We start from the raw sequence: 25,981 nt of genomic DNA, 5'->3' as shown, positions 1-25,981 counted from the left end.
TAGTGAGCCGCGGCGCCGCATTCTTGTAAATAAATCTTATTAAAATCCGTGATCATTTCTTGCTGTAGAATTCTTAGATAAAATAGGATGCAAGTTTTTAAGTCTTTTGCTGTGAATTGCCAAATTATCCTCAGGAAAATGTGTGCTACTTTACTAAGATTCTTTATAGATCACCAAATTTGAAAGAAGGAATTCTTTGCAATTAGATTGTTTGAAGAACATGTCTGTTGGTTTTAAAAAATTCAGTATGCAAATAGTATTAACAGAGGTTTGAATCGGTCCACTGACTCCATCAGCACCAAACATTTCAAATGAATGGTGATGCATGCTTTGTGTTCCACCTTTGGCTGATACCTGTTTTTAGGAAACTAAAGTTATAAAGATGAGGGAAGAGATTCCAAAATGTTTTCCATTAACAATTCTCCCAGATATTAGTATTTGGTTAAACCAGGCACTTAAAGGAGTCCGAGATCGCCATGGGAACGCCATAGAAAATGCTCATCTTCTCACTTTGTTTCATCGCCTCTGCAAACTCTTATTTTTTCGAATTCGTCCTATTTTTGTGTTTGATGGGGATGCTCCACTACTGAAGAAACAGACTTTGGTAAGTACCATCTAATTTTTTTTTTCTTCTGCAGCCTTGGAAAGAAAGAGAAGTTTAAATAAAATTGTATTGTCTCTCTAGCCAAATTTTTCAAACCAGAATTTATTTTGACACATAACAAATTCAATTTCAACTACTTGTGAAATTCATCTTGAACAAATAAACAAGATAAACACAAATGGTTTTTTCTTTTATAAATGGTTGATTTGTGAGAATGCATAATGCGTGTGATGATAAAATTTCACTTGTGGCTAAAACGCTTAGCATTCTTAAAATTCAGTTTTTCCTCCAGAGTATATAGACGTTCTGCATTGATTCCAGCTTAGCTGCCTTTGATCAGAACATTATGGAAATTCTGTTTGCAGAATGCCCACTGCATATGCAGTCACATACTTGAGGGATTGCAAGGCTTCTTCTAAAGAAGATTGGATTTGGGAGTGAGCAGTGTTCTGTGCTGCCAAGTGGTGACTAAAGTATATTATCCTGGAAGGAAATTGGACTTGATATAAAAGAATGACTATAAACTAATTTAATATGGAAGTAGTGTAAGAAATGTTTGAAAATGCAAATTTCAGCACTCATTTGTATTTATGGAACTTATGACTTTTATACTAGGATATTTAAGAACGTTCATGAAAAATAGAATTAAAAAGTAAAGGTTTTTGTTTTTGTTTTTGACAGGCAGAGTTAGACAGTGAGAGAGAAAGACAGAGAGAAAGGTCTTCCTTCCATTGGTTCACCCCACAAATGGCTGTTACGGCCAGCGCGCTGCACTGATCCAAAGCCAGTAGCCAGGTGCTTCCTCTTGGTCTCCCATGCGGGTGCAGGGCCCAAGCACTTGAGCCATCCTCCACTGCCTTCTCGGGCCACAGCAGAGAGCTGGCCTGGAAGTGGGGCAACCGGGACAGAATCCGGTGCCCTAACTGGGACTAGAACCCGGGGTGCCAGCACTGCAGGAGGAGGATTAGCCTAGTGAGCCGTGGCACTGGCCTAAGTGCAGAAAGTTTTGATATCCATGCATATGGACCTCAAAAAGTTCATGGAAAATGTATTATGAAATCAGTATGATGTGTTGATTACAAAAGCAGCAAAGTAAACATCTTTTAATTTTATGAAGTTTTGGAAGTACCATACATTGAAAATACAAGTTCAACAATTTATAATTGTCCAGGTGGCTATTGCCTAATTAAGTGAGCACGTAGGACATTGATTGCTCCAGTGAAAGTGTTTAGATGTGAATGTTTCAGTTTGCAATGATCCAGAGCCTATGTTATTGAATACTTGTTAGAAGGATGAGGAAGGAAAATGGAAGACTGTGGTTACTTTCATCTGCCATGAGCACAGGGGCTATTTCATTTATCCCTCCTTGGATATTTTTTACAAGGTGTTTTGACACATAGTAAGTTTCTCATGGCAATCTTGAATGTTGAGAGCCAGAATTACATAAATGTTTGAATGGAAATCAATATTTAAAATTATGACCTTTTAAAGAAAAATATTGGTCAATTAAGATAATTCTTTCTGGGAAGCATTTGCTTGAATATGTATCATTATGTTTTTGACTTCTTTGGAATATTAAAGGACATTTAAGAGAAATTAAAAGTTTACAAGCGTGTATGAGAGCTATCCCATTAAGAAATAGTTTAGATGGAAACTCTGGGTGTCCTGTATATAGCATAATCCTGAAGGTATTGTTAGAACATTTAGGAAGAAATACTAAAACACAAAACTGAGACAAACTAAACTGCATGGGGGCAAAAAAACTCACAGGAATGTTTTTAATAGAATAATACCCTGAGATAAAATCTTTTATTCTCTGTTTTCATAGGCTAAGAGGAGGCAGAGAAAGGATTTAGCATCTACTGATTCCAGGAAAACTACAGAAAAGCTTCTGAAAACATTTTTGAAAAGACAAGCTCTCAAAACTGCTTTCAAAAGCAAGAGGTAAGAGGAATTACATTAATATTAGAGATTTAAAAATTGTTTATTTTTGTGTGAGAGCCCTGTGGTTCTCTTCCTCTAATGTTAACTCTCACCCGAAAATGAGGAGTGGAGAGAGGAGTAGGCAGGGATGGTATTTGACATGGTGGTCAGAAGCTAACAAAAGTTCTCTGCTCTGTGATGTGGGCTTTGTTAATGAGGTAGAGAAGCTGGAGGGATGCGCGAATTACACTTCGTACTTTCAGAATGTTCTTCTTCAAGACCGTGGTTGAGGCTGTGGCTGAGGCTCAGGAGCCCTAGCATGTTTCTTTTTTGCTTGTACACCGTACTTTGACTTTTCCCAGCAGTAGCCCAGGGACAGCCAGGTCAGGAGGGGGAAGTCCATTGCCCATGTGTTTTCTCCTGTTCGCCTCCTGAGCAAGGCTTTTGTAGTCAGTAAGGGAGGATTATTGGCTCACAATGCTACTAGTCAAAGGCGCGTGTATTTTTCAGAAATGAAGCACTCCCGAGTCTCACTCAAGTTCAAAGAGAAGATGACATCTACGTTTTACCACCTTTGAAAGAGGAAGAAAAACACAGGTAAATGTTTTAACAGTATTATTTTAGGGATGGGCATTGTGTCGTGGTGGGTTCCAGATCAGAGTGCCTGGGAGCCCCACCTCTGCTTCTGACCCAGCTTCCTGCTAATGCTCACCCTAGGAGGCAGCAGATGATAGTTTCAGTCCTTGGGTCCCTGCCACACATGCAGCTGACCCAGGTGGAGTTCCTGGTTCCTGGCTTCAGCCTGGCCTAGGTCTGGCTGTTCTGGGCATTTGGGGACTGAACTAGCAGATGAAAGGTCTTTTCTCTCTTTCTCTCTCTGTTACTCTGCCCCTTTCACATAAATAAAAGTAAATAAAATTGAAAAATATTATTTCATCCATGGGTATATTCAGACAGATTTAAATCCTTTTATACCTGATGAGGCATGTGGGAATTTACTCATGCATTTGAAATATGCATTCTCTATACCATTTTGAATATTTTTCAAAAATTACATTTTTAATTTGCTAACTTTGTGTTTTGATGAGTTTTGGTTCATTATTCTCTTTCATTCTGAACACTACTAGCACCATGGGTATAAAATTCATGAAGACTCTCCTTTTAGTTTTTCTTATCTTTTGCTTACTGATTCTCATCCCACTGTTGCCTCGCACCACCATGCTGAATTACCCTGATGACATCTGTCCTTGTTGCGCAGTGCAGTAGATACCTTGCATTTCTCGGTGTCCTCATCTTCACCCCATTAACACCATGTCCTGCTGTCCTGTTCTCTTGGCACAGAGTCTCCGTCCAGTCCTCCTTAGCTCCTCTGTGTTCCCCTTCCTCTGACAGCCTGTCATCTGCAGCAGTTTCTGTGTTTGAAGGAGGTAGAGGAGTGGAAGCCTAGACAGTTTGTCTTCCTTTCCTGTCTTCCTCATTCCTTTTCCATGAGCTCCCAAGAGACACTAGCTTTTGAATAAGTCCAGTTCTCTTTATCTCCCTTGCCACCACCACCACCACCACCACCACCACCACCACCTTTCTCCAGGAACAGCTTCCAGACTTCTTTCTGTCTTTGTCTTTGATCTAACCCCTTTTGCGGTAACTCCTCCTTGCCAAGCTCAGTCTCTGCTTCATATTATAAAATCTGCTTAAAACTCAAGCCTGATAGTTTCCTTACCTAAAACAGTTCTAAGCTTCTTGTTTCTTTTTGATTAAACTTTCAACAACTTAATCACCCCTGCTCTCCTCACACTGTTCCCAGGCAGGCTTTCTTTTCCACCTGGGTAGAGAATTTATTTCTTCCTGCTGGAACAGTTTCCTCACATCCTGCAGCTGGAGCCCACACTCATTCATGGCTGACTGCAAGCAGCATGGTTGCTGCAGTTTCCAGAAACCTCTCAAGATCCCGCAGTGTGGGGGTGAGGTGGCTGTTTGTTGCGCCTTTAGCAGCCTGCTCTTCCCTGAGGTGGAAGTTACTGTATCATATTATATTGGCTTACTCACGTGTTCCCCTCCAGACAAGGAGACTTATGATGGCACAGATCTTGCCATCTTATTTACCACTGTAGCCCCTGTAACCAGCACAGCTTGCACTCAAGAAATGATTTTATTAGTCACTGAAAATCAAAGATACTTCATCTTTGTGCTTGATTTTCAGCTCAGAAGAGGAAGATGAAAAAGAATGGCAAGAAAGAATGAGTCAAAAACAAGCATTACAGGTATTTAAATAAGTTATGACTTTAGAATGTGTTGTGTCATTTGATATGAATGACATGAAAATGAGTAATATTAATGAGATAGTATGAATTTATGAACGTTCATGATAAAAAGTAATGTATATGTTTATGTGTATGTATAAATATATAAACTATCTACCTATATTTGAGTAGATATATATAGAATTTGCTATTATACATGCCCAAATAAACCATTTTTCTTTTGTAGCCCACCAACAAAATAAATAATAATTCATACATTTATAGAAAATATGGAAAACATTAATACCTGTAAACAACTTACATAAATGTTGCCATTTTGGATACTCTAGATTATTTTTTGTACAGTTGTTACAGTCGAATACCTGTGTGTTTATGAGTATATGGCATGTGTATGTGTACCACATATACCTGTACATATATATGTATGTATGTGCACATGTTCTTGGAATTTTTTTTTTAGATTTTATTTATTTCCTTGAGAGGTAGAGTTATAGACAGAGAGGGAAGGACATAGAGAAAGGTCTTCCATCCACTGGTTCACTCCTTAAATGGCTGCAGTGGCTGGAGCTGGGCCATTGAAGCCAGGAGCTTCTTCTGGGTCTTCCACGCTGGTGCAGGGCCCAAGCAACTCCACTGTTTCCCCAGGCCATAGCAGAGAGCTGGATCGGAAGAGGAGGAGCTGGGACTAGAACTGGCACCCATACGAGATGCTGGCACCGCAGGCCCACAGCTACAGCTCTGGCCCCATTCTAGGAATTTATTGCTGTGTAACTTTGTGATGTAGAAATGGTCACTTATTACACTTATTATCAGATGTGCCGCAGTGCTGGGAGTCGATCAGCTCAAAGGCTGTTCTGTCTGGGAACTCCCCTGTAGATGCAGTCAGGCTGAAACTGGGCGTCAGCAGCTTCCTCCCTTGCATGGCAGTTGACACTGGAAGTCAGACTTCTGTGTGCATGTGGCCTCATGTGGCCTGGGGCCTGTTCACAGCAGGAGCTCCCTTCCAAGGACAGGCTCCAAGAGGAAGTTCCCTGCAGAAACGAGCAGCCTCCTTTCCTCTGTCCTTCCTCCATCCTGGATGTTCTATCAGGATCTAGCTGCCAAGACTATCTTATAATTAAGGGGGAGAGAATTTGACAGAAAAAAATAGCAAGAATTGGATATGTGTTAAAACCATCACCACACATATTTTACTGAGTAGCATTTTTACAAGTTCAGGTTGTACCAAATATACAAGTAAAACAAGCATTTTTTAAGTTTCTTAGTGTAGCAGATAGCATTATTTGATTCCCAGATTCGCTGTTTCTTTTTTGTTTAGACTGCTTTGGTATGTCTGGTGGAAGGCTTTCACTTGTAGAAGCTCTGGATGGTTAATGCAGTGAATGGTAGCTGTCTTGGTTAAGACCCTAGATCTTGTGCTCAGAAAGACCTGCATTTCAGTTTAGGCTTCACTATTTACGAGCAGTGTGATCTTAGATTCATTAATTTCGCTAGGCTTTATTTCCTTTCTTTTTTGGTAAGAGGAGAAGATCTGGATGCCTTCCTCAGGGAGGTGTTGGGAGCACTGGTGAGCAGAGTACAGGACACCATGCAGAGTGATGGGGCTGTGTTGAGTGCTCAGTGGATGTACGTGTGCACATCACCACATAGCAGACAAATAGGACAGCAGTTGTGTCTTTTTATTAATGAAATTTTGAACAAAGGTTGTCTGTTTTAATAGTCTGCTTGAATGGCAGTGATAAAGGGAGAGAGAGATCTCCCATCTTCTGGTTCAGTTCCCAAACACCCACATCAGTGGGGGCTGTGCCAGGCTGAAGCCAGGAGCCCAGTACTCCACTGGGATCTCCCATGTGGCAGGAGCCCAAGCACTTGAGCTGTCATATGCTGCCTCCCAGGATGCAGTAGTAGGAAGCTGGATCGGAAGCAGAGGAGCTGGCACTCAGACCCGCACACCGGTGTGGAACATTAGTGTCCCAAGTGGCAGTTTGACTCACTCTACCACAGTGTCCACCCTGATGAGGAGTTTTAAAGTACTTTTTATTTAAATTTTAGTTAACATTTAGGAAAATTTTATACTTTTCCAAGTCTGTGAATTTCTCATTTTTAATTTCATTTTTGATTTTAGGTCAAGAGCAAAATAATTGAGGGAATTACAAATACTGCTCAAATGTATCAGGCTCATTTATACCCTAGGGCCTTTGCACTTGCTCTTACTTCAGCCTGGAGTCCCTGATTCAGTACTTAGCTGTGTTTTGAGTTCCTGCTCACAGATCCTAAAAAATGGAGTCTTCTCTATCAGACAAATCTGTTTTTCTTCCTCTTCTCTTATTCACTGTCTTATCAGGTTAATCTGTTTTCTTACTGTTAGCTGGTTTGTTGTATGCCTTCCTGCACTCTTCAGAGTAGGGATCTCTTATCTGGCATGATCTCCATGGTACCCTAACACCTAGAACAGTCCTTGTTGCCTTAGAGGGATCTTAGAGAGTATTTCTGCATTTGAATGAAAAGATACATTCTCTAATCTACCTGTTCACTTCAATGCCTATTGCAAATTATGTGCTACTGTGTTCAGGCTGTTGTAGATGATGTGAAACTGTGTTTATGACGTCAGCACAGTAAATATCTGTAGTGACGAATTGTATTACCTGTGTGAAGTGTAAATTTCCTGTTATTACATCTTATTCTTCACAGGAAGAATTCTTTCATAACCCTCATGCGATAGATATTGAATCTGAGGACTTCAGCAGTCTGCCACCTGAAGTAAAGCATGAGATCTTGACTGATATGAAAGAATTTACCAAACGAAGAAGAACATTATTTGAAGCAATGCCAGAGGTGAATTGTTGAACAGTGGGGTAATACTTAGAGTTTAGAGCTAGAGTAAAATTTCTCCTTAGAAAGAGGAAAATCATAAGAAGCAGTACTTACACAGTGTTTGTTCAGTAAATAGCAAGTGTATACAAAGAGCCTCTGAACTTCATGTATTTATAAGCTTGACTTTATAAGCTGTTATTTGAAGATTTCCTGACCTCCTGCCCAAGACTAGGTCTTTTCTCCTACTGTGTTTTCATAGAGTCCTGGAATGTGCCTGTCATGTACCCCTATACAGCACCTAGCTCAGCAGGACATAGAAAGTGTCCAGTTTATACTTAGTGACTCAATTCTTAGATTAGTTCATGAAAGTTATTTTAAAACATGTACATATGTATATGTGTATGTATGTGTATAGATAGATAGAGAGATATAGTCTGTGAAAACTAATAGTAATATAGAGTCTAATTACTATGCAGAAATATGCTCTGGCTTGAAATTCCAGGTGAGTTATCCTCTACCACAGCACAGCGTTGTTCGATCTCTATTCCCTGCTTCCTCCTGGACACTTGTTAGCCACAGAACACTGGGTGGGAATGGTGTGTTGGGTTGTGTTGGGTGTTGCTGAGCATGTCTTCTGATCATGCTACATTAATTAATTAATGCTGCTATTAATTACTGGCTCTCTTGTTGCTACTGAATGAGTTCTGTTTCCTTTTCTATTGCCATCTATTTTTTAAATTAACTTATGTATTTTGAAAAAGTTACAGAGAGAGAGGTAGATACAGAGAGATCTTCCATCCATTGGTTCACTCCCCAGATGGCTACAATAGCCAGTGCTGGAGTAGGCTGAAGCCAGGAGCCAGGAGCTTCCTCCAGGTCTCCCACATGGGTGGCAGGGGCCTAGACACTTGGGCCATCTTCCACTGCTTTTCTCAGCCAATAACAGGGAGCTGGATCAGAAGTGGAGCAGCCGGGACTTGAACTGTCACCCATATGGGATGCTGGGTTTACATTTGACAGCTTTACCCACTGGGCCACAACACCGGCCCCTACTGCTGTTATTTCTAACATAGTTCTCCTTTAGCCCACTGTAGGATAGAATATGAATTTTACAGCATTTTTTCCATAGTGAATTAATGTAGTATTTATTTTTTTTACTTTCTATAGGCTTTTAAACACTTAAATTGATATCAGAAATATGAAAAAGAATAAGTTTCTTTTCCCACTATTCCCTTCTGTTTTTCCACATAGAATGTGAAAATAGGAAAACATTAAGGCTCACAGAAATGATATTCTCAGGTCTTTGGATATACAGAAATGAATTTACTTTCATCTCAGGGGAAATATCCAGGCTCTGCCTGTCTATCAGATATTTTATTTCTTGAGTTTGAAAGGATCTCTGTGTAGTACTTGAGAAAATAGGATTTGGGTTATGCAAACAATAGTGAGAAGGAGTGGGAGAGAGACAGTCCTTAATAATTTGCTCTTCTTTATTTTCTTTCCACAACCTCAGAATCTCTGGGATTGGTAGACTGTAGGGTAGCTTGGAGTAGCAGCTCTTTGGATCTGTAGTTTTGATAGAGACTAGAAGTTTTAAGTCATCCAGGTGGGACCACTATATCATCTGTACATTCTACAAATGTAGTATTGATAACAGTAGTAATGATAAGTGATAATAGTAATAGTAATGATTGTAATAGTAATAGAACCAAGTATAATCAGTCAGACTGCTTTTGATCCCAGACCTACCACTTATCAGCCATGTGACTCTTGGGAAATATTGTAGTATTTGTATTAAATATGAAACAATTTTCTTTGTTCTGCCTTTAGGAGTCCAATGATTTTTCACAATACCAACTCAAAGGCTTGCTTAAAAAAAACTACCTAAACCAGCACATAGAAAATGTCCAAAAGGAAATGAACCAGCAACACTCAGGGCAAATCCAAAAGCAATATGAAGAGGAAGGGGGCTTTTTGAGGGAGGTAGAGTCCAGGAGAGTGGTCTCTGAAGACACCTCACATTACATCTTGATAAAAGGTATTGGGTACCATCATTTATTTAAGGGCTAAAAACCAAAAACATGGATTTGTTCTGAATTCTATGAACTACCACCCTTGGATAATATAAGTGAAATCCTACTTAGATACTGACAGCTGTGTATAATAGTAATTAGCGGGTTAACAACTACAGTGTCAACTCTTTAAAATTAACCAATGAATTAATTCTTAGTTTCTGATTGAATATAATTTATACTTTAATTATGAGAACTAGTAGTGTCCTCATCTGACTGATAGTGCATTGTCACACTTTGAAACTTCATAGTGAGAAATGTTTTAATTTTTCTTAAGGCATTCAAGCTAAGAAAGTTGCAGAAGTGGATTCAGAGTCTCTGCCTTCTTCCAGCAAAGTGCACAGTGTGTCTCTTGACATGAAGTCATCTCCGTGTGAAAAGCTGAAGCCAGAGAAGGAGCCTGATGCCACCCCTCCCTCTCCAAGGACTCTGCTGGCTCTGCAGGCTGCCATGCTGGGAAGTAGCTCAGATGAGGAGCTGGAGAGTGGAAGTCTCAGCCAGCACCGGGAGAGGAAGGTGTCTGCCGCTGGCGACGATGGCTCCATATCTCCACGCACTCTGTCAGCTATTCAGAGAGCCCTTGATGAGGATGAAGACGTGAAAATGTGTGCTGGGGACAGTGTGCAGGGAGCAGGACCAGGAGTGACAAAACTGCCTGTAAAGAGCTCAAAAGAGGAAAAGGACGAAGGTCTTGAAGTGAGAGATGAAAAAGGAGTGCTGTGTACCGCTGTCCAGCCTTCAGCCAGTGTGACCTTTGTAGAGGAGTGCGTAGCCAGCACTGAAAGTGAGCGAGAGCTGCCAGGCTCAGCTCATTTGTCAACTGCTGTCTGTTCTGAAGGCAGCGAGTCTGATGCTCCAAAAGAACAAAAATCATTCATTCCTGTGGTGAACGAGGCTTTTCAGACAAGTGATGGGTCTGCAGTTAAGGATAGAAGAGATCCACTTCCTTCAGAGAACACAGTGGTTCTGCCCAGTGATGCGCCTGGGCTCCCGACCCTGGTGGCTCCAGCAAGCACAGGATCTGTATCCAGGAATGGGACACCTGCCAAAGAACTGGAGCTGCAGAAAGATCTCTCCCCATCTGAGAGGAAATTTGATTCCTCTGTTCTTTCTAGTGATGAAGAAACAAAATGTGAACAAAATCCTGTGTCTGAAGTCATTGGCGCTGTCAGTTCACCAGGAGCGAGTGACCTAATAAGTGTGCCTTCAGAGGTGATAGGTAACTCAAAAGATGCAGAATCACTTAATGCAGAAGAGAATGACAATTTCCTAAAAATCCTCCAACAACAGGAGACAGTTGGATCTCCAGGCCCGGGTTCCATTTCGTTCCCCAAGTCCGTGGAACCAGTGGCTATCGACTCTGACGAGAGTGAATCTGATGGTAGGTGCTGTGCTCTTTCAGAAATATGGAGTGGTGGTAGGACTTCACATCTGTAGGAGCTGAGAGACCTTTTGGAGTAGTCGTCTTCCCACTTTTTACAGATGAGAACTAGAGACTCGGAAAGAAAGGTGAAATGAGTTTTCCAGGGACACACAGCTGGAACTGGAACCTTGACCCTTCCTGCTTGGCTATGTTTTTGGTTGTTAATGTTGTTTTATTTTTGTAAATTTATTTTTTATTTATTGAAAGGCAGATAGAAACCTTCATGCCTCAGATGCCCATAATATCTAAGGCTGAGCCAGACCGAAGCCAGGAGTCAGGAACTCAATCCCACTCTCCCACATGGATGGCAGGGGCCCAAATACTTGAACCAGCCGGTGCCTCCCAGGTTGTGCAATAGCAGGGAGCTGGAGTCAGAAGAGGGCCTTGGGACCTGAACCCAGGCACTTTGATGTGGGGTGCAGGCTTCTCAAGTAGCATCTTAAATGCTGCTCCAAGCTCTTGCATCTGTTGTTTTTAAAGGGAGGCAATGCCCAAGATTCCTACTAGATTTTTCTTCAAGTTTTTATTTGGAATAATCATAAACTTGACAAAGTTGAAAGGATGTTACAAAACATTCTGATTCTTTCATCCAGTATCTTGGGGGGCTGGCATTTTTACCATACTTGCTTTAATCTCTCTTTTCTCTTCTTGTCACTGTCACTCTTTGTATGTGTATTAAATATTGATAAATTTATAAATTTCTGTATTTAAACAAATGTGTACACCATTAATCTTCATTATTTTTAGATTCCATATTTGGACAGTTGCCTACTCATTAAATTGTTTCTGCAACCCCGGAATCAGTACTCACTCTGTTGTCTTTGTGGTCATTTGTGGACGTTTGCAGAATGGGAACTAATTCGAGTTGCCATCCCAGGCTGAGCTTGAGCGAGGCAATATTCTGTCTTGCTCAGTGCTGCCATGGAAATGCACAGGGAATGGAGGCAGGGACAGTGCAGTGTAGACCTCAGCCGCTTGGACCAAGTTTGAATCCAAACTCTGGCACCTGTTTAATGGGGTCACCTCAGTAAATTCACTTAACACTTCTGAACCATGTTCAGAAAAATAAAGAATATACAGTCTGCTGAGATGGATTATTTTAGGATTCATATGATTATATATTAATATATAACAATATATTATATAAATATATAATAAATATATATATATATAAGTATATTCTAGGAGCAATGACTCAGTATTGAGTAATTTAGAGTTTACAGTGACTTTATAGAACATTAACTTCTGTAAATAATAGAAATCAGCCATATACAAACACAGTTTAATCCCTGGTATCTGCCAGGTTTCTCCACTTTAAAAACTTAATATTTCTCTTTAGTAATTAATCAATATATTTTTAAAATATTTGCTTATTTGAATTGAAAGGCAGAGTTACAGAGAGAGAAGGATCTTCATCCACTGGTTCACTCCCCAGATGGCTATAACCATCAGGTTGGGCCAGGTGGAAGCCAGCAGCCAGGAAGTCCATCAGGGGCTCCCACGTGCCTGCAGGGGCCCAAGCACATGGGTCATCTTCTGCTTTCCTAGGCACATTACGTGAAGCTGGATTGGAAGTGGAGCAGCCAGGACGCAAACCGGCATCCATATGAAATGCTGGCATCATGGAAAGAGGCTTAACTGGCTAAGTTACAACTCTGGCCCCTGAATCAGAAGATTGAGGGCAGGAATATTTGGGGCTAGGTAAATTTATTTTCCTGAACATACATACATATTTTAGTATCCATTGATGGTTTTCATCTGAATAAATTGTTACTATGATGGTGCCAAATGATGGTTTTCTAACTCCATTATTCCTTACGAATTTATTAGTTGGCATCCAACTCTAAGGAAGATCTCTCTCTTCTCCTCCACTTAGACTTTTAACCACTGTGGACTCCGGAATGCCTGTTTTGTTTAGTGAGTTGTAATCCAAAGCTATCATGATTGACTTTGCCCTTGATTTGTCTCAGCTTTGGCCCCTGGAGAGCCCTTCAAGCTGACTCCTGTCTGAACAATTCACCTGTGATATTTGGAACATTTCCTTACTGTAAGGCCCAGATATTCCAGACTTCATCTTGTACTCCCTCAGCCCTGGTCATGGAACCAGCCTTTTTTCTCCAAGAAGCGCTGGTTCCTTTCAGTGGAGCCTGCTTAGAAACCACAGGCTGGGTGCTGAGTGTGCGCACTGTCCCTGGGTGTGGGGGGGTGTCATTGTTTCAGGCCTTCTCCATGATAGTAGGAATGTTTCTGTACACACATGAGCATGCGCACATGTACACTGTGCATGTGTGTACAGATCTGTTTCATTTTTTTAAAAATTGATTCATTTGAAAAGCAGAGTTACAGAGAGAGGTAGAGAGAGACAGATTTTCCATCTGCAAGTCCACTCCCCAAATGGTTGCAACAGCCGGGACTGGGCCAGGCTGATGCTAGGGCTCCCACATGGGTGCAGGGGCCCAAGGACCTGGGCCATTCTTCATTGCCTTCCCAGGCACATCAGCAGGAAGCTGGATTGGATGTATAGCAGCTGGGACTGGAACTGGAGCCTATATAGGATGCTGGCATTGCAGCAGCAGCTTTATCTGCTATGCCACAATGCCGGCCCCACAAATTATATTTCTGTGTAGTTATCTTCTATTAAAATTCACAAGTTCACATAGACATTTTTTTAAAGATTTATTTGAAAGTTACAGAGCGACACAAAGACAGAGGGGGATCTTCAGCCTGGCCCAGGAGTTTCATCTGAGTCTCCATGTGGGTGCAGGGGCCCACACGCTTTGGCCATCTTCTGCTGCTTTTCTGAGGCTATTAGCAGGGAGCTGGATTGGAAGCAGAGCGGCTGGTACTCTAACCTGTGCCCATGTGGGATGCTGGCTTTGCAGGTGTCAGCTTTACCTACTACACACTGATACCTTTCATTTCAATCCACCACCACAGGATTCATGCATGCCCTCTGCTTAACTCCCCTGACAGTGAGAAACTTGGCTCCTGTTGTCTTCAGCATATTTACTTACCTTGTCCACGTAGCTGCCTCTCACCACGCTGGCCTCCTCCTTGTCCCAGCTGGTGGCTCCAGTGCAGGGCCCCAGAACCCTGAGAGTTCCAGCCACCACCTCTGTCCTGCTTGTCTTGCCCAACCCAGCTGGACAGGCCACGCCAGCCTCCCTCACCCGAAAGAAAGGAAGGGAGCCCCAGTAAGTATTTGTAAGGAACAGATGACGGGAGAGGGGCAAGGAAAGCAGATGAGGAAGAACTGTCTCTCCTGGGAGCTTATCTGGGACTCTTGCTGCTGTCAGGGCGTTGGCTGTGTGCATAGTGAAAGAGCCTAAAAACACACCGCCTCCCTAATTGTGTATCTACTTTAGTAATTGTCCTTTTTGAAGTTTTAGAAACAGTACTAATTGACATAGAACATATTTTTATAAAGCTAACACATAAATCTTGGGTTTGGTTCCCAGAATTTTAAAAAAAGATGTATTCATTTATTTTGAAAGAGTTACAGAGGGAAAGGGAGAGACAGCAAGCTGTAGAGACACTCCCTACAGGGCCTGAGGGCCGCAGAGGCCAGTGCTGGGCCAGGCTAAAGCCAGGAGCTAGGAGCTTCATCCAGATCTCCCCGCTGTGTGGCAGGGGCCCCAACACTTGGGCCATTTCCGTTGCTTTTCCCAGGCTGTTAGCAGGGAGCTGGATCAGAAGTGAAGCTGCTGGGACATGGACTGGCATATGCAATGCTGGCATTGCTGGTGGCGGCTTTACCTGCTATGCCATGCCACCAGCCCCTTTGTTCCTACTTTCAAAGATGGTACCAGTTCAATTGATTTACAGACATTTAAGTTCATTTCATAGTAATGTTAGCATTATATGCTTTTAATTTATCCAATTATTTCTCTTTTTGGGGTATTCCATTTTTCAGGACTTCATAAAGTTCTTGGTGGTTTCAGGGTGATTTCAGGTGTGGTTGAAATGACTTCATTATTTTGCTACAGGAAGTTTCATTGAAGTGCAGGGTGGGATCAGTGAGGACGAAGTTCAAACTGAATCGAATGAAGCTTCCAGGCCTCCCTCTGAACAAGGGGACATGGTGCCAATGGGAGCTAAGGATGAAGAAACCACTGGGGATACCGAGAGCCTCCCAAGGGACCACTCTGAAAGCAAGGACTTGGATATTGAGCCACATGAAGAACATGAAAAGGATACAGAAGATTCCTTCAATGAATGGCAAGATATTGATTTGGTAATAATGCTACATTGTGTTTTATTGCTAGGGAAGCCAAGCTAAGTAGCTTTTGAATTAATAAGGAGGTGCTAGATTAATAGTGTTAGCCATTTGCAGTACATCTTCCTGTTCCTGATTGCCCTTTTTTTATGTGGGTTACTGTCCTGGGTGCAGCCTGTTTTTCCTGTGATTTAGTGAGGGAGCTCAAGAAGATGCAAGTATTACAGAATCTTGCTCAGGAGTCCGAGTGGTATGCTTTATTACAAGAAAAGGTTTGTTGGTAATTTCGGTCAGACTAAATGCAGACTTCTGCAGCCAACTTAAATTGGATTATTAATATAATTACCTACAAGGGAAAAATTACTTCCTAGGAAGAGCTGGAAACTCTGGAGAACGACCTCTTAGCGCAGCAGAATTCACTGAAGGCTCAGAAGCAGCAGCAAGAACGGGTCGCTGCCACTGTCACAGGACAGATGTTTCTGGAAAGCCAGGTGAGGGGCTCACCCCAGGCTTTCAACAGCCCCTTGCTCAGACTCCCCAGGGAGCGCCCAGCACGCGGCGCCCCCTTGTGGTGAGCGCCCACCCGCCGTGTGTGCATTGCAGGAACTCCTGCGCCTGTTTGGCATTCCCTACGTGGAGGCGCCCATGGAGGCCGAGGCACAGTGCGCCATCCTGGACCTCACGGACCAGACTTCCGGAACCATCACCGACGACAGTGATATCTGGCTGTTCGGAGCGCGGCACGTCTACAAAAACTTTTTTAATAAAAACAAGTTTGTAGAATATTACCAGTATGTGGACTTCCACAACCAATTAGGTAAGACGCCAGAAATATAATTTGTGGGGCCTGGACTTGCTGGGATTCCCCTTCCGAATTCCTTCCCAGGAGGTACTTTGGGACAAGAATGGAAACGATAGAGGTGTGATTAACACAGGTTTCCATAGAGGTGACCTTTGGTTTATAGAGAGGAATAGAATTGTTAAAAATGAGAACTAAGACATTAAAATCCACGTAGAGTTAGGCTTTTCTCTGGTGTTTGCTAACAATCCGATGCGGTTGGACTTTGAGTAGTTACCTGAGCTCTCCAGAGTGAACCCCGGGTGCTGGAGTGGGGGAAGCAGGTGGGAGGCCTCCTGCTCATGGGGTGGTGTGGGTGTTGCAGGCGCTGACGTCTTACAGGTATGCCGCTCGGAAAATCACCTGGTTTCAAATAGAGAGATTTTTAGCTGTTGTAAGAGGATATATGAAACATTCGTGGAAAATGTGTATTATGATGGATTTCAAAACATTTTTCCGCCAAAATAAACTTACCTTTTAATTTCATGTTTGCCATGATCTTTTTGAGGTACCCCCGTAACGTGTACATGTAGGTTCGCATAGAATGCTTCTAAATGTTAGGCAATGCGTTTTTGTTAAACAATTTTTAAGGATAATTGTTACTTTTATAGGATTGGACCGGAACAAATTAATAAATTTGGCCTATTTGCTTGGGAGTGATTACACGGAAGGGATACCAACTGTGGGTTGTGTAACAGCCATGGAAATTCTCAATGAATTCCCTGGGCATGGCCTGGAACCTCTTGTCAAATTTTCGTAAGTTCTCTATTTCTTTCATTTCGATATTTATATACATACCCAAATTATTAAATAAAATGGTGACTTACATCATAAACTATCACAAACCGAGTTTCACTGAGAAAAAGCAGGAGGTTTCAGTAGGGGTTACTAAAATTTTAGAGTTCTAAGGAAATAAGAATGAATCGCTTGTTTTAGTGATGCCCATCAGCGGTTCGACAGAGTCAGCCCTGTGAGTCCTGCAGGAGTATGGAAGCTGTCATGTCATTGTTCAGACATTTATCGAGGGGCTGCTATGTGCCAGGCTCTGTGCTAGCCCTGTGGATATGAAAGATGAGGAAGTCATGGGCAGCACCCTTAAGGGGGCCCCTTGCTGTTGTGAGTGACGGGGCAGCAAACGTAATGGAACATCTGTGTGTGCAGTGTTGCGAGGGAGGTCAGCCAGAAAGGGACGTGGGCGTACAATGCCAGGACCTTCACAGCCAGGCTGGCTGTTCTCACCTGGCGAGCTCTGGGATGTGTTCAGTGGAGGAGTCTTGTTCCATCCCGAATCCCGAGGCCTGCAGTACTTGGGGTACGTTGTTTGGATTTTGGAGAATCTGAGTTGATAGAAGTTGGGAGTATGTCTATGAAAGTAGTTCCTTCTCAAGGGTTGCCCTCAATGGCAGTTTGGAAGAAACATTGAAATTTAATTCAATGCCTTAAAATTCATAGTTTTACAGTGTGCAGTTCAGTGGGTTTTGGTATAGTCACAGGTTGTGATGGCATCTTTCAGCTCTCACATGCAGCTTTTTGATGGGAGTTGATTTAATGATCCTTTAGACTTCTCTCCAGTTACATCTCCTGTGTCTGAAAAATAGGAATGTTCTTGGCTGAGGTATCAGTGGTCAGAAACACTGAAATAAAGTACAGACTTGTTAGGAGTACAATTAACATTCTGCTGTATGTAATGTTAGACTTCTCTGTGCATAGGTACACTCATATACGTGTGAGTGTGTGTGTTACACTTTCTTACAAGATTGAGTGATGCTGTATACTTTTTATGTTACCTGCAACTTGTTTGGTGATAGGACAAGGCATATTATCAAAAATGTATAGATTTATGATATTCTTTTAATGACTCCAAGTAGTCTTTTGTGGGTCTTTCGTGATTAATTTGACCGAGTGCCTATTTTTTCTTTTTTTAAAAAGAGTATAACAGATTTGAGTATCCTTACATGTCTATCTTTGTGTTCTTGCCTAAATATTATTTCAGGGTGAGTGGCAGTGGCCTCTGACTTTTCAGTTGGTTGCCTAATTACTAGTGAAAATGAATTTTTCACATTGATTGACAATTTGCCCTTCTTGTTTAGTGAATGGCCTGATTACACCTTCTTTGTTAAAGAGTTTAGCTCAGTTCTTGCTGTTTACATTTTTTAGGCAGCTTTGGTGGTTTCTGCCTTTGGTTTAGGACCACAGCAGTAAAATGCAGGAAGAGTGATGGGAAGCCAGTGACCTTGGGAGTGCTGGATCACCCTCTTTTCTGCACCCATCTTCTCTGGCTCATCGCTCCGTTAGAGTGGAGCTACTTGGGTCCTGGCCCACACAGTGTGCTCTTCTCTAGAGCTTTACTTTGGAATTGGCTACCAGCATTTAAATCTGGAGAGATTTCAAGTAAAACTTTGGATTCTCTTGAGGAAAGAGAATATCTTACAAAACTGGCTCCAAATTTCCAAGTAACCCTAAAATGACTGGTACAGAGTAGCAGTGATTCCCTGCCGCCTCCCTTCTGCCTGGACCTGAGCCTGAATCCTTCACGTTCATCACAGATGCAACCTCTCCCATACAGCTGAGATGGTGGACCGGTGCTGTCCTTTCATGTGGTTGTTAAATGCCTGAGTCTCTTGCTGTAAGCCTTCGGCCTTGGCTAGCTCATGGTGAGCCGTGCTGATTCTCCCAGCTGGCAATCATGATTACTATTTCAAAGACAAAGATTCAAAAGTAAAGTGGGAGAGAATTGTAGGTATCCCTCGGGGTACTCTTGGAAGAAAAAGTTAAAGATTATTGTTGTATTTTAATACAAGGAAGGCTGCAATTAGTCTTTAGGAACACTAGATGGCACTCCTGCACTGGTGTGGTGAAACAGCAGGTGGGTGCTGCCGGAGAACAGGAGGTGCAGGTGTTTCTTGTTCCTTAAGGTTCTATCGAGTGTGTGGATTGATGAGGATAATGTTTATATTTTTAATTTTTATGCCATTTATTTTTTTCCTAGTTGAATAAGTTTTTCTGATTACCTGTTGCTGCATTACAACTACCCTAAACCTCAGTGGCTTCAAATAGCAACAGTCATTGATTTTGCCCATAAATCTGAAGTTTAGGTCGGGCTGCTGGGCGGGTCTCATTTCTGTTCCACTCATCTGAGCCGGACGATTCCTGTAAGAGAGCTTAGCACACGGGTGGCGCGTGGTGGTGTCAGCTGGGAGCTCAGCTGGACTGTGGGCCACGGGCTTTGGGTCCTCTGCACGGGTTTGGGCCTCCTCGGGGTCAGCTGGAAGAGACAGGACGTGGAAGGGACCATCTTGTGGGCGTGGCGCAGTACCACCTCCTTCCTGTCAGTCCCACTGCCCACCTGACTCCAGGGGAGGAGTGTCCAAGCGTGTGGGGCTGTCGTTAACCTGCCGTCATAACTTAATCTCAGAGTGGAAAATATTGGAAAAAGGATATAAAGAAGAAAACAACAGCTATCTTTATTCTCCTTCAGAATATTGCCTAGTACAAAGGAAAATAATAGTATTTACGCTTTTAAGTATTCTCTTTTCCTTTTGCCTTCTCCACCCTCTCCCGACCCCCAAATTGGAGGTCATGCTTTATGTGGAGTCAGGTTCTGCATTTTTAAAATGTAGCATGCTCAGGACGTTTTTACGTTTTATTAAGCAGTCTTGGGTCCAGTCTTGGATTTGGGGTGAATCCAGTCTTGGATTTGGGGTGAATAATAGAGAATTCGGTTTCGCTGCTGAGAAGTGAGCAGAGAAGTCGTGAGCCTTGTGGTATCATAATTATGAGCGTGGGCTCCGCAGGCAGATCGTCAGGGTCTGGTGTCCCGTTCCAGCTGTGAAATCTTCAGCACAGGTTCTTCATGTGTGAGGTGAGGGGAGTGACGGGACCCCCCTGCTGTGGGGCATGTAAAATATTTTGTCAGTCTCCCAATAGGATTGCAGTGTTTTTACCTTTCCTGTACATCTAGGTACTTTATAATTAATGCAGTAAAATTAAAATTCTCTACATCATATGATTTATTTCAGAGTTAGGACTTGACTTTACAGTTCCCAGCTTTGACTCTTTATCTACAGTGCACGGACTACTTACTGCTTTGGAAATAATCGTTTCCTTTGCCTTATAGAGAGTGGTGGCAGGAGGCTCAAAAAAATCAGAAGATAAGGCCTAACCCCCATGACACCAAAGTGAAAAAAAAGTTACGGAAGTTGCAACTCGCCCCTGGTTTTCCGAACCCTGCTGTGGCGGAAGCTTACCTGAAACCTGTGGTGGATGACTCCAAGGGAGCCTTCCTGTGGGGGAAGCCTGATCCGGACAAGATTCGGGAATATCCTTTTAGTTCTTCTTCTTCTTCTTCTTCTTCTTTTTTTTTTTTTTTTAAGATTTATTTATTTATTTGAAAGTCAGAGTTACAGAGAGAGAGAAAGAGAGGTCTTCCGTCCGCTGGTTTACTCCCCAATTGGCCGCAACAGCCAGAGCTGTGCTGATCCGAAGCCAGGAGCCAGGAGCTTCTTCCAGATCTCCCATGCAGGTGGAGAGGCCCAAAGACTTGGGCCATCTTCCACTGCTTCCCCAGGCCGTAGCAGAGAGCTGGATTGGAAGTGGAGCAGCTGGGACTAGAACCGGTGCCCATATGGGATGCTGGCACTGCAGGCGGCAGCCTTACCTGCTACGCCACAGCGCTGACCCCATCCTTTTACTTCTAAAAACAAGAAACATTGAGCCAAATATGAGTTAGGTGTAGAATTTACACAACAGGAACTTGGATCATTTTTTTAAATCCCATTTATCCAAGACTCTTTAGTGTTCTTTCCCCTCTTCTTAGTCTAAAAAGAGGATCTTTGAAAGAAACTGTGGTTGCACTCATATAGAACCACGTAGTATTCCGAAAGAATTGGAGAAGATGATTAATTTTGACCCTCTCTTTTTTTTACTGGTTTTCCTTTCTGTGCATTTATATAATGGTTTGGATAGAAATTTATAAACATGCATTAGAATTAGTCTAATTTTTTTCTCTTAAAGAATTATATAGGATATCTGAAGTTTGTTTTTGTTGTAGGTTAACATTTTTCCAGATCTTTGATGTCCTAAAATGAGAACTGAGTTTGTTTTAGAGAACTGAAAAGAACATAGTGCTAGATAGTTGTGCTGGAAGGTGTGTTCTGATCTTTATAAATTTGAAGATTTTTGCAGATGTGGGGAATGAAAGCAAAGGTGGGTTCCTGGGACCTTCCTATTCATCATCACTTGCTTAAATCTTTTTAGAAGTGTTTCAAACTTTGTCAGTCTTAACTGCCTGCAGATTCTGCCAGCGGTACTTCGGTTGGAACAGGAGTAAGACGGATGAATCTCTGCTTCCGGTTTTAAAGCAACTGAATGTCCAGCAGGTAATCGCAGAGGGCTGGTCCCTCACGCGGGATGAAGAGTCAACTTCAGAAGGCTGTGGCTGGCAGCTGCCAAAGCCCGACGAGATCCTTAGAAATTAGGGCACGTTAGGTAACAGAACACAGGAAAATAGAAAAAGAGAAAAATTGGACTTTGTTTTCATTTTCTAACATCACTTTTAGGGCTGCACTTGGGTGTACCTTTTCATTGTGACTTAGAAAAAATAAGATCTAATAATTGATTCCATACTAGGGTGTTTCTGATTAAATATATTACTCCTTCAGAGTTATTTCCTCAAAGCTTAGGAAGTGTCCACGTCAAAACAGTTCTGAGCATTGAAGTCTCTCCAGGTGCTTTCGCACTTTTAAATTTTGTATTGAATCTTTAAAGGTAGAAGTTTAGTCATTGTTGGGTATCAGTAGGAGAAATTTTTCAGGAGAAAAAAGGCCTCTCTTATGGCCCTCAGTTGCCCTGTATTAAGTAATTATGCCTTGCTCTGTCTGCTGATGTTCCTACTTAAAAACAACAAGCGTTTTCCCACCTCAGAAGCAATTCACAAAACACTGATATATAGAAACTATCTAGCAGAAATGAGACCGTATCTTTTAGATCAAACACTTTTGAACCACAACAAAATTTTTTTGAAAATCTGTTTGAGAGGCAGAGAGGGAAGGAGCGCTCATCGTTGGCTCACTTCCGATGACTGGGGAGGGGCTGAAGCCAGGAGTGGGATCTCCATCTTCGTCTTCCACAGGGAGGCAGTCTCTGGGCCACCATCTCTGCCTCCAGGAGCGACATGAGCTGGAAGCCACAGTCAGGAACTGGAGCAGGGTCAAACCCGGGTGCTCCACTGTGGGCTGTGTGTTTCAGCGAGAGTCTTAACTGCTAGGTTAAATGCCCACCCAAGAGCGTCTCTTGTAGGATGATTAAGTTAGTTTTGTTTAGGTTTGGTTAATTTCTCCTTGTCTGATGACCTTATCTATTGGAAACCTTATAAGCCTGCTGAGAAAGAAAACTATGTGGCATAGTAACTGGTTAATCTGTAATTTCAGATAAGTTTTATTATACACTTTTCTTCCTTTTCATGATAGAACTCATTCTCAGTTTATTTCTCCAAAACTGGAAAGTGAAGAAAATAAATTAAAACTACTCATTGTCTCCTCTAACACAGACATTAATGTTAGGTTTATTTTATTTTTCTCACATGTTCTTGTTACCATGTACATATAGCGCCTGATAAATCTAAAATCCCCTCTGGTTAGTAGCATAAGGTTTTTTTTATTGCATACTTTTTATAATTTCAGATGATCAGATTCTTTGATTTTATGTAATTTCATCAAAGAGTTTTAAATTACTTAGTTCACTGCACTTGCTTGATCTTTGATTTTCAGGTTTTTATAAATAATGCTGTGAAGAGTATTAGGCATATAACTCTTCTCATATATAACTAATTCTTACGAGTATCTTTCTCAACGTGTACTTGGTGAACAAAAGGCATGAGTAGGTCTTACTGTTCCTAATATGTACTCTGAACCTCCCTCCTGAAAATAATGGTTTTGAAAGAAGACCACAGTATGACTTAGAAACAGACCTCATGAAATTGTGCTGTTCCAAAACAACATATCTGTCTACAGAAAAGTATTTAATACTCTTTGAAGTACCTGTGAAAAGATGATATATGTGAGATGGAAATTGAGGATTGAGCTGACAGAGCTGGTGCAAGTAATGTTTTAAGTATGATTTAGATTCCTTCCAGTGAGTCGTTGGGAGATGATAATAACTTAGTATTGTCTGAAGTAGCAATCCACTGTGTTTGTTGGATTTACAAACTTTATTTACTTGTTTGATTTATTTTACTTTATTTTTTAGACACAGCTGCGAATCGACTCTTTCTTTAGATTAGCCCAACAGGAGAAGCAAGAAGCCAAACGTATTAAGAGCCAGAGATTAAACAGAGCTGTGACGTGTATGCTGCGGAAAGAAAGGGAAGAAGTAGCCAGTGAGCTAGAAGCAGTCTCTGTTGCTATGGAGAAAGAATTTGAGATGCTTGATAAGGCAGAAGGAGCAAGCCAGAAGAGAAGCACAGCGAGGAAACTGGAGGAGCCGTCAAGCCTGAAAAGAAAGAGGCTTTCAGCTTCTGCCCACGAGAGTCAGGCTGGTGGATTTCTGGGGGATGCCTACCTCTCAGAGTCCTCTGACACCTGTTCCGGTGAGGACGCGGAGCGTTTATCTCCAGTCAGCACACAAAGGAAAACAGCAAAGGAGTCCACATGCAGCCCTTCAGCGTGGCAGAGCTCGGCCAGAGATGTGCGTGCCCGGGACGGAGGTGCCACGACCTGCAGCTCCAGCGATGGGGATGGAGAGGAGGCCGGGACCGTCCTGGTGACAGCCAGGCCTGTGTTTGGGAAGAAGAGGAGGAGGCTGAGAAGCGCGCGGGGGAGGAAAAGGAAAACCTAATTTCACATACGTGTTCTCGAGGGGGATAACATTTTGTAATGAATTTGTTGTGAGGGCATCATGAAATTAAATGCCATTGCAATCGGTCTTGGTGTTTAGTGTGTGTTTTTTAAAAACAGACATTGTCCTGACAGTTATGTGTTTCTCTAGTGTTTTCTGAGCTTGTCTTTGTGTTCACAGACTTCGTCTCTCACTCCATTGCCTTATCACCTGTGCTGCTTTCTGCCTACGTGGCAAAGAAGAACGGGTTCATGTTGGTCGGTACTCACCCTCCACCTGCCTTCCCTAGACAGCCCACAGCACTGGCTGTGCGGGCATCTCCAGCCCTGCTCCCCACTGCCTCCTGGTTTCCCTCAGGGTCTACTCAAAAGGATAGCGGGGGTGGCGGTGGGGGGCCTTACTACTGGAACATATTTCGATAATGTAACCATAATTGGGAATCCTAAATAAGAGGCATCTTCCTACCTGTGATCTTTACCTGAGTATGAACCTCTGTACCATGCTGTTTGGCCTTAAAGCTACTTCGTCTGTCTTCAGAAGCTGACTTCTGAGTAAAGTGGCCTTGGAGGCTCAGGGCCTCAGGTGCAGGTGGGACCATTGTAGGAGCGGCCTGCTGGGGTTATTGTTGCTGACAGCTGGGTGTTCAGGGCACAGGAAGGTTGCTCCTGCCCAGACCTCACTAGAGTGAGTCCCAAGCTCCTGGTTACTTAGGACTAAAAACAATCTGAGCAGAGGGTTGCTTCCAGTTACTTTGAGCTTGGGGTCTTCTGCCTTCAAAAGTACCTTCTGTGTCTTCACTTCAAAAAGTCCTTGGAAAATTTGAATTAAAAGACAAGTTTATTTTGATGCAAAACTAGTTTGAAATCCAGGCATAGTTCTTTCACAATACACCCTTCTGATGACCATTCTGAATATGCATGGATTTTCAAGATTGTTTTGCTGCAAAGTAAGCTTATTTTATAATTCCATGTTCCATGAACTTTTTGAAGTACCCTTATATTTCCGTCTTTTTGGATTTTTCATCCCCAGCCTTCAAATTGAAATTTTCACCAAAGAAAACAACTACAAAGAGATACTTTGCAGCATCTTTGAAGGCCTCCTAGCTGTGTTTTCTGGGCTTGCATTTATATTTATTTTTTAACCAAGTGCCTCACAGACCCAGACCCCAGCTGCTGCTTTGTATGCTCAGTATTTCTTCCTCATTTCCAATCCGTCTCTGCTTCTCTGTCCTCTGTAGCAGCTTTCTTCTAAAGTCAATAGCAACTGCCACATAAATTAACTCAGATCTTTGCTTAATACTCCTTTTCTCTGCAGATATTTGAAGCACAATATTTTTGGAGGTGGTGGTGGTGGTGGTGGTGGTGTGTGTAAGAACAAATGTTTTTTTCATGTTATTGCCATTACTCAATGTAAGTGGTAATTGGGAGTTTTCTGCATAGATATTTTGTAGTTAAGGTAAACAGTTTTGCAGGGCCAGCGCTGTGGTGTAGTGGGTAAAGCTGCCACCTGCAGTGCTGGCATCCCATATGGGTGCCAGGTTGAGCCCCGGCTGTTCCACTTCCTATTCAGCTCTCTGCTATGGCCTGGGAAAGCAGTGGAAGATGGCCCAAGTCTTTGGGCCCCTGCACCCGCGTGCGAGACCCGGAAGAAGCTCCTGGCTTTGGATTGGCTCAGCTCCGGCCATTGCGGCCACTTGGGGAGTGAACCAGCAGGTGGAAGACCTCTCTCTCTCTGCCTCTGCCTCTCTGTAACTCTGCCTTTCAAATAAATAAATAACTCTTTTTAAAAAAGATAACAGTTTTGTTAAACTGCTTAATTTTGTCATCTTTAGTAAGGTAATTTGCACTCGTTTTGCTCAGTGCTAGCTGGGGTAATGGCTAACCTGCTGCAACAAAGAGATGTTCAAATACACTGATTCTGTGTTTCTCTGCAGGCTGACCGCTCTGAGCACGTGAAGATGTGTGGACGATGGAGTTATTCCGAGTCCCAGGTGCAGC

At 42.5% G+C, this 25,981-nt stretch overlaps 1 protein-coding gene across 1 annotated transcript in view; it reads left to right on the top strand.

Moving 5' to 3' along the window:
• Positions 1-24,070, top strand: part of ERCC5 (ERCC excision repair 5, endonuclease) — a 29,734-nt gene extending 5,664 nt beyond the window's left edge. The window contains exons 2-15 of the mRNA XM_051850455.2: positions 429-604; positions 2,433-2,548; positions 3,038-3,124; positions 4,728-4,788; positions 7,480-7,623; positions 9,433-9,640; positions 9,952-11,055; positions 15,084-15,331; positions 15,685-15,804; positions 15,917-16,130; positions 16,763-16,907; positions 20,269-20,471; positions 21,447-21,529; positions 23,397-24,070. Of these exons, the coding sequence (XP_051706415.2) occupies positions 429-604; positions 2,433-2,548; positions 3,038-3,124; positions 4,728-4,788; positions 7,480-7,623; positions 9,433-9,640; positions 9,952-11,055; positions 15,084-15,331; positions 15,685-15,804; positions 15,917-16,130; positions 16,763-16,907; positions 20,269-20,471; positions 21,447-21,529; positions 23,397-23,984 (3,497 nt within the window). The 3' untranslated portion in view covers positions 23,985-24,070. The remainder of the gene's footprint in view (positions 1-428; positions 605-2,432; positions 2,549-3,037; positions 3,125-4,727; positions 4,789-7,479; positions 7,624-9,432; positions 9,641-9,951; positions 11,056-15,083; positions 15,332-15,684; positions 15,805-15,916; positions 16,131-16,762; positions 16,908-20,268; positions 20,472-21,446; positions 21,530-23,396) is intronic.
• The last annotated feature ends 1,911 nt before the right edge of the window (positions 24,071-25,981 follow it).

Source organism: Oryctolagus cuniculus, chromosome 9, assembly GCF_964237555.1.
Source record: "Oryctolagus cuniculus chromosome 9, mOryCun1.1, whole genome shotgun sequence".
NCBI lineage: Eukaryota > Metazoa > Chordata > Mammalia > Lagomorpha > Leporidae > Oryctolagus > Oryctolagus cuniculus.
The sequence above is the reverse complement of the archived record's forward strand: the minus strand, read 5'-3'. Positions and strand labels throughout refer to the sequence as shown.